Source organism: Alosa alosa, chromosome 9 (assembly GCF_017589495.1).
Source record: "Alosa alosa isolate M-15738 ecotype Scorff River chromosome 9, AALO_Geno_1.1, whole genome shotgun sequence".
NCBI classification, from domain to species: Eukaryota; Metazoa; Chordata; class Actinopteri; order Clupeiformes; family Clupeidae; genus Alosa; species Alosa alosa.
The window spans coordinates 35,240,061-35,252,560 of NC_063197.1; the positions used below are offsets into that span (position 1 = coordinate 35,240,061).

Below are 12,500 nucleotides of genomic sequence, written 5' to 3' on the forward strand. Positions count from 1 at the left end.
TCTAAACTGCCCCACATGCTGCACCACCATGTCTAAACTGCACCACCATGTCTAAACTGCCCCACCATGTCTAAACTGCACCACCATGTCTAAACTGCCCCACATGCTGCACCACCATGTCTAAACTGCACCACCATGTCTAAACTGCCCCACCATGTCTAAACTGCCCCACCATGTCTAAACTACCCCACCATGTCTAAACTGCCCCACATGCTGCACCACCAGCACCACCATGTCTAAACTGCCCCACCATGTCTAAACTGCACCAGCATGTCTAAACTGCCCCACCATGTCTAAACTGCACCACCATGTCTAAACTGCACCACATGCTGCACCACCATGTCTAAACTGCCCCACCATGTCTAAACTGCCCCACATGCTGCACCACCAGCACCACCATGTCTAAACTGCCCCACCATGTCTAAACTGCACCACCATGTCTAAACTGCACCACCATGTCTAAACTGCCCCACCATATCTAAACTGCCCCACCCACCATGTCTAAACTGCACCACATGCTGCACCACCATGTCTAAACTGCACCACCATGTCTAAACTGCCCCACCATGTCTAAACTGCCCCACATGCTGCACCACCATGTCTAAACTGCACCACCATGTCTAAACTGCACCACCCACCATGTCTAAACTGCACCACCATGTCTAAACTGCACCACCCACCATGTCTAAACTGCCCCACATGCTGCACCACCATGTCTAAACTGCCCCACATGCTGCACCACCATGTCTAAACTGCACCACCATGTCTAAACTGCCCCACATGCTGCACCACCATGTCTAAACTGCCCCACCCACCATGTCTAAACTGCCCCACATGCTGCATCACCATGTCTAAACTGCCCCACCCACCATGTCTAAACTGCACCACCCACCATGTCTAAACTGCACCACCCACCATGTCTAAACTGCACCACCATGTCTAAACTGCCCCACATGCTGCACCACCATGTCTAAACTGCACCACCATGTCTAAACTGCCCCACATGCTGCACCACCATGTCTAACTGCCCCACCATGTCTAAACTGCCCCACCCACCATGTCTAAACTGCCCCACATGCTGCACCACCATGTCTAAACTGCCCCACATGCTGCAACACGATGTCTCTTCATCGACCTCTCTCACTCTCCAAGTGACTGGTGTCAGTGTCTCTCTCTCTCTCTGACTGGTGTCAGTGTCTCTCTCTCTCTCTCGCTGCTGCTGCTGCTGCTGCTGCTGCTGCTGCTGCTGCTGCTGCTGCTGCTGCTGCTGCTGCTGCTGCTGCTGCTGCTGCTGCTGCTGCTGCTGCTGCTGCTGCTGCTGCTGCTGCTGCTGCTGCTGCTGCTGCTGCTGCTGCTGCTGCTGCTGCTGCTGCAATGTGCTGAAATTCTCTGAAATGCTTTTTCTTTTCACAAAGCTGCTAAGAGTTTGTCCTTCTTTCGTATAAAAAGCTGAGCAGCTCTGGATTAAAACATTTCTGGAGAGTAAACCATATTTGACATTCCACTGCGAGACCACAGACACATTTGATTTATATTTCTCTTTGAGCAAGGTGTGTGTGAGTGTCAGTGTGTGTGTGTGTGTATATATCACTGTGTGTGTGTGTGTATATATGTGTGTGTGTGTGTGTGTATATATCACTGTGTGTGTGTGTGTATATATGTGTGTGTGTGTGTATATATCACTGTGTGTGTGTGTGTATATATGTGTGTGTGTGTGTATATATGAGTGTGTGTGTGTGTGTATATATGTGTGTGTGTGTGTATATATATGTGTGTGTGTGTGTATATATGAGTGTGTGTGTGTGTGTATATATGTGTGTGTGTGTGTATATATGTGTGTGTGTGTGTATATATATGTGTGTGTGTGTGTATATATGAGTGTGTGTGTGTGTGTATATATGTGTGTGTGTGTGTATATATGAGTGTGTGTGTGTGTGTATATATGTGTGTGTGTGTGTGTGTATATATGAGTGTGTGTGTGTGTGTATATATATGTGTGTGTGTGTGTGTATATATCACTGTGTGTGTGTGTGTATATATGTGTGTGTGTGTGTGTGTATATATCACTGTGTGTGTGTGTGTATATATATGTGTGTGTGTGTGTGTGTATATATCACTGTGTGTGTGTGTGTATATATGTGTGTGTGTGTGTGTATATATCACTGTGTGTGTGTGTGTATATATCACTGTGTGTGTGTGTGTGTGTATCACTGTGTGTGTGTGTGTATATATCACTGTGTGTGTGTGTGTATATATCACTGTGTGTGTGTGTGTATATATATGTGTGTGTGTGTGTATATATCACTGTGTGTGTGTGTGTATATATCACTGTGTGTGTGTGTGTATATATCACTGTGTGTGTGTGTGTATATATATGTGTGTGTGTGTGTGTGTGTATATATCACTGTGTGTGTGTGTGTATATATCACGGTGTGTGTGTGAGTGTCAGTGTGTGTGTGTGTGTATCACTGTGTGTGTGTGTGTGTGTGTGTGTGTGTATATATCACTGTGTGTGTGTGTTTTACATTTCACAGCAGGGATGGGAAGAGGTAGTAGATAAGGGGTGTGTGTGAGTTCACTTGTGACTCAATGCCTTGCATCCAAACACCCCTCCCTCCCTCTCACACACACACACACACACGCTATGCATCCAAACACCCCATGGCGAGAGTAGCCTGAAGCTAGCACACAAACTCTGATGAGTGTTTGGTATGAATGTATGAACGGCGCCAACACATCTCTCAAACAATACAAATCAAATAAAGGGCAATGGAAGGACACACACACACACACACACACACACACACACACACACACACACACACACACACTACACCCACACATAACCTTGGGGATCAATAAAATATCTATCTATCTGTCTATAGAGCTACACACCCACACACACTAGAGCTTATATCATACACAGGTACACACCCACACCCACACACACACCATACACGTGTACACACCCACACACACTAGAGCTCATATCATAGACAGAGGGAGAGAGGGAGAGAGAGAAAAAGAGAGAGATTTTGAGTGTGTGTGTGTGTGTGTGTGTGTGGAGATGAGAAAGCGAAGAATAGAGTGACTAAAAAAAAATCACCCCAGGCTGTTCCTCACGGTTACCAGTGTGTGTGTGTGTGTGTGTGTGTGTGTGTGTGTGTGTGTGTGTGTGTGTGTGTGGAGGGGAGACAGCAGAGAGTGGCTGAAGAATCACCACAGGCTTGTTCTCCAGACATTCAAAGGTCTCCCTATCGCTGGCTACCAGCGGCACACACACACACACACACACACACACACACACACGACAGTCGCACACACACGCACACTCACTAACAACTAGACAAAGTAGGCGATACATAACACACCAATATGATCTAAAAGCAGATCAGCTGCTCCCTCTTCATGCTCCTTCCACACATCTAGGCAAGTGGGCGTGTCAAGCAGGCATCGGAGTGAGTGAGTGAGTGAGTGAGTGAGTGCACAGCCAACGTCAACATAGTTCTTTGCCAACAGTCCTCGGCTTGTGGATAAAACAAAAGGTGAAGCGAAATCTGGAACTATATCAGATAGCCTGCATGGCGGATAGTGAAAGCAAGCCATCAGGGGGAGTAGTGAAGGCAAGCCATCAGGGGGAGTAGTGAAGGCAAGCCATCAGGTACACAGAGGCCCGTTTGTATTTTTAAGAGTTCAAAGAACGACAGGTTAACGAGTAGGCTATAGAAAACACCACTGCATGATTAGTGCCAAGTTCATCCCTTCAGTTTTAGTCTAGCCTAACTGAAACGAGTAGGCCTATGGTTTTCTGGGATAAAGCAAACCTTCCTTCATCAGTGAATTTTGACGAGACATAACGACTGATTAGTGATGAATGATGAAAACGCAATGTTCACACTAGTATTACATTACCATAACTTGCTAACAACCTATTTAATATTCACCCAGTACTACTGGTAATGTTTGTCATATGGCATGTAGACTGCAATTTGTTCAATATCTATTGCCCAGATGTAGGATAGGCTATCCGAAATGCGCTAATTAAAACCCACAGCATATAATACCACTGCAGCGTGTTGAGTCCTAATAATAATAGTGGCTTATTGTTACGTGGTACCAAATCATGTTATCAAAGAAATAGACATAATCTTCACCTTTTCCCCTTTGCAACCGTCAAAAGAAATCCCATAAACACGGGAAGGCCTAGGGTAGCCTACATCAGATGGCCTAAAGATTAGGCCCCTCTGCATAGCATTCAGTGATTTGCATGCAGTAATTTCAACACTGACCTTGATCCTTTGGCTATTTAAAGGTATTTTATTGTCAAAACACAACACAATGTAAATGAACTATAACAAACAATAAAGGACTTAATCACACACAAATTACTATTTTACTGACTATAAAAAATAATAATTATGTAGGAAGTTTAGAAGTTTAGAACCCAGAATCGACCTGCACACTACAAAAGTGCACCAAATACAACACAAATGGCTCAATACACTTGGAGGAGGTCTGCGTCCTTTCTTTTCCAGATATTTTAGGATTTCGTTTTCCAGATATTTTAGGTATCGTTTTAGTATCGAGCACTGAGATATTTATGGCAGGTATCGTATCGAAGTCATAATTCTGGTATCGTGACAACACTAGTGTATATGTGTATATATGTGTGTGTATATATATGTGTGTGTGTATATATGTGTGTATATATGTGTGTGTATATATGTTTGTGTATATATGTGTGTGTGTGTATATGTGTGTGTGTATATATATGTGTATATATGTGTGTGTGTATATATGTGTGTGTGTGTATATATGTGTGTGTATATATGTGTGTGTGTATATATGTGTGTGTATATATATGTGTGTATATATGTGTGTGTGTGTATATGTGTGTGTGTGTATATATGTGTGTGTATATATGTGTGTGTATATATGTGTGTGTGTGCGTGGCGTGGGTCTTCTTCCTTCTTTTCCAGATATTTTAGGATTTCGCCAAGGGTATTGCGTATGCGCGCGGCGCAAGGCAAGGCAGGTTTGTGCACGCATGTGTGTTTGTGTGTGTGTGCGGGTTCAGATAGACATGAGACTTGGGACTTACCGGCTGCACAGAGACACTTGATAGATGGTCCCATCACTGCCTCCACAAAACAGGAAGTACTCGCAGGGGTCAAGGGTGACGGACATGATGCTGACGTCAAAGAGCACCGAGAGCAGCATCTCACCTGAGGAGACCTCCCACAGCTACGGGAGCATAAACACACAAACAAACAAACAAACAAATATATCAGACAATATCCACACATATCCCACAGCTACGGGAGCATAAACACACAAACAAACAAACAAACACACAAACAACTCTGGCTAATAATGAATCGCGGCTGAAAGCAGGCAGGCACACAGCTATATGCAGCTGGCGCTACACTTTGCGGCATGGTGGAGTTTAAACATTACTGCAGCTGGCGAGCCAGCAGCCAGACCAATGGATACCTTGTCTTAGCTGAATTACTGAAGCTAAGCAGGTGTGGGCCTGGTTAGTACTTTGGATGGGAGACCTCCTTGGAAAACTAGGGTTGCTGCTGGAAGTGGTGTTGGTGGGTGGCCAGTAGGTGGCACTCTTCCCTCTGGCCAAAAAAGATCGATCCAATGCCCCAGTGCCGCGGACAGGGACACTGCACTGTAGGAGATGCCGGATGAGACGTTAAACCCAGGTCCTGACTCACTGTGGTCATTAAAGATCCCATGGCACTTATCGCAAAGAGTAGGGGGTTCCCCGTGTCCTGGCTAAATTCCCAACCTGGCTCATTCAACCTGGCCCCCTAATCATCCTCCACTGTAATTGGCTCATTCACTCCCTCACTCTCCACCCTCAAGCTGGTGTGTGGTGAGCCGTTCTGGCGATAATGGCTGCCGCGGCATCACCCAGGTGGGTGCTACACATTGGTGGTGGTTACTAGTGAGGTGCCCCATCCATGTGATGCTTTGAGTATCCAGAAAAGCGCCATATAAATGTAATGTGTTGTTGTTGTTTACATGTGCTGCATGGCGGAGTTTAACACATTACTGCCAAAGTAGCCTGTTTAACATCCGAAGACAGTCATTGTATTTCTCAAGAGTTAATAAAGTTACAGGCTAGCTCTGAATGCTCTAGATGGGAATTACAGTGAGCCGCTTTGAGACGGGAGACCAAAAATAAATAGGCGGTCAATAGCAAAGTTTAATAACGCCCACTAAACAATTGCTGTCGATTAATTTTCATGGTCGAATAAGTCTAATTAATCGTGGTGGCTCTAAATTGTTCAGAGGGCAGCTTCACCCTCCACATCTCAGTCACCCATGCTGCCAACGCGAAACCACTGCAGTATCACTGCTACGGGCAAAGAGTCTGTGTGTGTGTATATATGTGTGTGTATATATGTGTGTGTGTGTATATGTGTGTGTGTGTATATATGTGTGTGTATATATGTGTGTGTGTATATATGTGTGTGTATATATGTGTGTGTATATATGTGTGTGTGTGTGTATATGTGTGTGTGTGTATATATGTGTGTGTGTATATATGTGTGTGTATATATGTGTGTGTGTGCGTGCGTGCGTGGGTCTTCTTCCTTTCTTTTCCAGATATTTTAGGATTTCGCCGTGGTATTGCGTGCGTGCGTGCGTGCGTGCGTGTGTTTGTGCACGCATGTGTGTTTGTGTGTGTGCGTGGTTCAGATAGACATGAGACTTGGGACTTACCGGGCTGCACAGAGACACTTGATAGATGGTCCCATCACTGCCTCCACAAAACAGGAAGTACTCGCAGGGGTCAAGGGTGACGGACATGATGCTGACGTCAAAGAGCACCGAGAGCAGCATCTCACCTGAGGAGACCTCCCACAACTACGGGAGCATAAACACACAAACAAACAAACAAACAAATATATCAGACAATATCCACACATATCCCACAGCTACGGGAGCATAAACACACAAACAAACAAACAAACACACAAACAACTCTGGCTAATAATGAATCGTGCTGAAAGCAGGCAGGCACACAGCTATATGCAGCTGGCGTTTACACTTGCGTGCATGGTGGAGTTTAACACATTACTGCAGCTGGCGTAGCCAGCAGCCAGACCAATGGATACCTTGTCTTAGCTGAATTACTGAAGCTAAGCAGGTGTGGGCCTGGTTAGTACTTGGATGGGAGACCTCCTTGGAAAACTAGGTTGCTGCTGGAAGTGGTGTTGGTGGGTGGCCAGTAGGTGGCACTCTTCCCTCTGGCCAAAAAAGATCGATCCCAATGCCCCAGTGCCGTGACAGGGACACTGCACTGTAGGAGATGCCGGATGAGACGTTAAACCGAGGTCCTGACTCACTGTGGTCATTAAAGATCCCATGGCACTTATCGCAAAGAGTAGGGGGTTCCCCGGTGTCCTGGCTAAATTCCCAACCTGGCTCATTCAACCTGGCCCCCTAATCATCCTCCACTGTAATTGGCTCATTCACTCCCTCACTCTCCACCTCAAGCTGGTGTGTGGTGAGCGTTCTGGCGCATAATGGCTGCCGTGCATCACCCAGGTGGGTGCTACACATTGGTGGTGGTTACTAGTGAGGTGCCCCCATCCATGTGATGCGCTTTGAGTATCCAGAAAAGCGCTATATAAATGTAATGTGTTGTTGTTGTTTACATGTGCGTGCATGGCGGAGTTTAACACATTACTGCCAAAGTAGCCTGTTTAACATCCGAAGACAGTCATTGTATTTCTCAAGAGTTAATAAAGTTACAGGCTAGCTCTGAATGCTCTAGATGGGAATTACAGTGAGCCGTTTGAGACGGGAGACCAAAAATAAATAGGCGGTCAATAGCAAAGCGACACGTCCACTAAACAATTGCTGTCGACTAATTTTCATGGTCGAATAAGTCGACTAATCGTGGTGGCTCTAAATTGTTCAGAGGGCAGCTTCACCCTCCACATCTCAGTCACCCATGCTGCCACGCAAAACCACTGCAGTATCACTGCTACGGGCAAAGAGTCTGTGTGTGTGTGTGTGTGTGTATATATGTGTGTGTGTGTGTGTATATGTGTGTGGTCACATGTGTGTGGGTGTGTGTGTGTGTGTGTGGTCACATGTGTCTGTGTGTGTGTGTGTGTGTGTGTGAGTGTGTGTGTGTGAGTGAGAGAGAGAGAGAGAGAGAATAAACTCCTCCAATATAGAAAGATTTTTTTACAACAGATTTGCAGTTTGCTAAGAACCAGGTGATTTTACCTGCTCCGAATCGACCCTCTGCAGACAACCTTTCTGCCCTAGCCCAAACCCTGCACTCAGTGTGTGTGTGTGTGTGGGGTGTGTGTGTGTGTGTGTGTGTGTGTGTGTGTCGTGTGGTCGTGTGTGTGTGTGTCGTGTGTGTCGTGTGTGTGTCAGAGAAGATCAGAGAATCTTTTCATCTCTGGGGAAACTCAGGGATGGAACACTCACAGCCAACAACACACACTCAAAACACACTAATTAATGTGTTCCAAAAACACTCACAGCCAACAACACACACTCATTAATGTGTTCCAAAAACACTCACAGCCAACAACACACACTCATTAATGTGTTCCAAAAACAACCACAGCCAACAACACACACTAATTAATGTGTTCCGAAAACACACAGCCAACAACACACACTAATTGTGTTCCGAAAACACTCACAGCCAACAACACACACACTAATTAATTTGTCACTTGTCAGTTCTTCACAACTGTCATATTATTGCGTTGAGGAAGTTGTTGATGAAGCTGCCAACAGAAGGCATATCATATTTCAATCTACGGCTGAACAATTTGGGGAAAATATCGAATTGCAATCTCAATTGCAATTGCAGATATTGTGACTGCGATTTGATCTGCAACTGTGATTTAATCTGAAATTAACTGCTCTATTCACTAATTCAAGGATAAAAAGAAAAATATACAAATGACTTCCAAATAAAATATAGTTTTAAGATGGACTACGTTATACCATAAGACCGCGTTAGATTCCATCACCCCCATATCCTTCAAAAGATACTTTGGGGGTGAAGTTGAGTTTGTGTTCTAAGGACTTTACAGAAGCGTTTATTTCATAGAGAACTTTACAGAAGCGTTTATTTCATAGAGAACGTCATAGAAGCGTTTATTTCATAGAGAAACTTCAAGAATCATTTTATATTCTTCATATGTTACATTAGAGCAGCGTTTGATTTTGATCAGCTGACCACCACAAGTTCACAACCATACACACACACCTGTACACACACACACACGTACATACTGTACACACACACACATGTACATACACACACACACACACACACACACACACACACACACAGTACATACTGTACTCACACACACACGTACGTACAGACTGATAACCAAATGAAATGCTGGGCGGGCCGGATGAAAGTGCTTGGATCGGTGACAGAGGCACTATAGTTTCAAAGGCTGTTGCCGTTCATTTAAAGACTTTTCGTCAATGGTAAGACTAGAATTCTACTTGCTTGGGCCTCTTGTTAATGTGCGCTGTGTGTGACCTGCATGCGTGCACGCTCATCTGATTCTGGAGACAATTAGAATTCCATTTGCTGTTTGTTCCGTTTAATGGGCTAAAGACATGCTATCCACAAACGTGAGCATTTAATCACTAGTATTGGAATAACTGAGGCATCATGTACGTTGGGCTCGGGTCGAGTTCGGACACGATGTGTGTCGGACACGGGCCGGGTTCGGACAGAAATTTGCGGCACGAACCGCACTCTAATGGATAGATGGGTAGACAGACAGACAGACAGACAGACAGACAGACAGGGTGTGGAGTAACAGCCTTCAGAGAAAATAAATCTGCAAGCCATGGTGTGGCCACGCCCCCTGTCAGTGCCTCCTACTGAGATCAGGACAGACCATCAATCTCAGCTGTCAACACACACACACGCACACACACGCCAAGACGCGACGACGCTTAACACACACATCGCCAGCACACACACGCCAAGACGCATTACGCAACGCACACACGCACTGCCACACGCGACGCACGCGCACACACGCGCACACGCACACACAAACACACACACAAACACACAAACACACACGGCGCGCAACACACACAGACACACCTGCGATGCGACGAACACACTGCGATCGGCAGCGCACACACACACACACACATGCTGACACACAATACACACACACACACACACATTGAGACACATACAGACACACACACACACACACACACACACACACACACACACACACACACACACACACACGCCAAGACAGACACACGGCGCACAGAAGACACACACACACACCTGCGCAGCACAGACACACCGGACAGCGACAGACACACACACACACGCAGACACACACAGACACATGCGCACACACACGCACAGACACACACACAGACACACACACACACACACACACACAGACACATGCACACACACACGCACAGACACACACACAGACACACACACACACACACACACACACACACACACACACACACACACACACACACTTTTCCCCTGGACTATCACTCCCTGTCAGGAGTGGCTGCATCCATCAGTTCCAACTGACAGGCTGTTACCGACGACAACGGAGGATAGTGAACGTCACAGCAACGTGTCTTAAGTAATTATGGGAAGGTAGACTTGGACAGAGAGGAGGGGAATAACACACACACACACACAGAGAGAGAGAGAGAAAGAGAGAGAGAGAGTGAGTGTGTGAGAGAGAGAGAGATGCGATTAATTCAGTAAAACACACACACAGATGAAGTTTATTCAGTAAACATACAAACATGTGTGTGTGTGTTCATTCAGCGAACTCACACACACAAACCAAAAACAGCCTACCTCTGCAGATAAGTAGATAGATTGACATGTGCACACACACACACACACACACACAGACAAACCATGGACGTGTGACAGTGATGGATCATATTCACCTTAGCAGAGTCCATGTCACTGGTCAAGTCAACCCAGTAACACTGACCATCTACACACACACACACACACACCACCATGACTGAACATCTACACACACACACACACACACACACCACCATGACTGACCATCTACATACACACACAACCATGACTGACCATCTACACACACACACACACACACACACACACACACACACACACACACACACACACACACACACACACACCACGACTGACAATCTACACACACACACACACACATACACCACCATGACTGACCATCTACACACACACACACACCACCATGACTGACTACTACACATGGACACACTGCCCAGCATCAGCCTCAGCACTGCACAATGTCAATCATGACATCAACATTCCACACACCAATACAATCATGACATCAACATTCCACACACCAATACAATACTGTCAGTTCACACACACACTAGTCTCATAAAACACGTGAACGCATCAGGGTACATATGCAACCCTACAAACATGACAAGAGGCCATCTCACACATCACACACATCTCTCACATCTCTCACATCTCACACATGACAATAGGCCATCTCACATCTCACACATGACAAGAAGCCAGCCTCGCATATCTCACACATTCAGGTGTTAAATGAGGTCTTGTTCCACTGCAGGCTGAAAATGGCTTTGTGACTAAAGTTACGTCTCTCATCAGCCTCGTCCTCATCATCTTATTCGCTTATTACCTCTTCACAACTGATTGACTGTGAAAAGCAGCCCTGAGCTGAACTGCTCTTCTCCGTAACCCCCCACGGGCAACACGCCGAGAGCAAACACGGAGAGGCTTCTGCAGTGCATTAATAATCGCACACACACACACACACAAATCAATCGGTCGGACATCATCGGGCTCGGCTCCGCAGCGTCGGGCCAGATGAGCGGAGGGAAACGGAGGAAATAAACACGTCAACATCAGAACTCAGTCCACCAGAATTTCTCTGTAAGGGACCATCTGCAAATGACACATTTCATACCTCAATATCACTGGTCTCTGTAAGGGACCAATTCAATTCAAGGTTGCTTTATTAGCATGACTGTAAGTACAGTGTTGCCAAAGCACAATTAAAACAGCATAACAATTAGAACGATCTGACAAATAGGACCATCTGCAGAGGCCTTTTTATTGACACACACACCCAAACACACGCAGTCCTCTCCTCTCCAAATCATTCCCCAGGCCTGACTACTTTTGTAGGCGTCTACACGTCTGTGTGTGGGACACGTCTTCATCAGAGCCCACAGAAAAGGTCATTTATTTGATATTTATTTATTTATCCATCATGTGAAGCCAATTAGGCTTGATGTGAGAGCTGCGCTCGTGCGCTACAGCGGATGAACACTAGCACAGAGGCATTAGTTAACTAGAGCTACAGCGGATGAACACTAAGCAGGCGCGTTAGTTAACTAGGAGCTTCAGCGATAAACACTAAGCCATTGGAACACTAGCACATTGCATGTTAGTCAACTAGAGCTACAGC

The 12,500-nt window shown here is 45.7% G+C and overlaps 1 protein-coding gene across 1 annotated transcript in view; it reads right to left on the reverse strand.

Moving 5' to 3' along the window:
* Nucleotides 1-12,500, reverse strand: part of wdr18 (WD repeat domain 18) — a 96,257-nt gene that overhangs the window by 56,781 nt on the left and 26,976 nt on the right. The window contains exon 5 of the mRNA XM_048252937.1: nucleotides 6,742-6,885. Within this exon, the coding sequence (XP_048108894.1) occupies nucleotides 6,742-6,885 (144 nt within the window). The remainder of the gene's footprint in view (nucleotides 1-6,741; nucleotides 6,886-12,500) is intronic.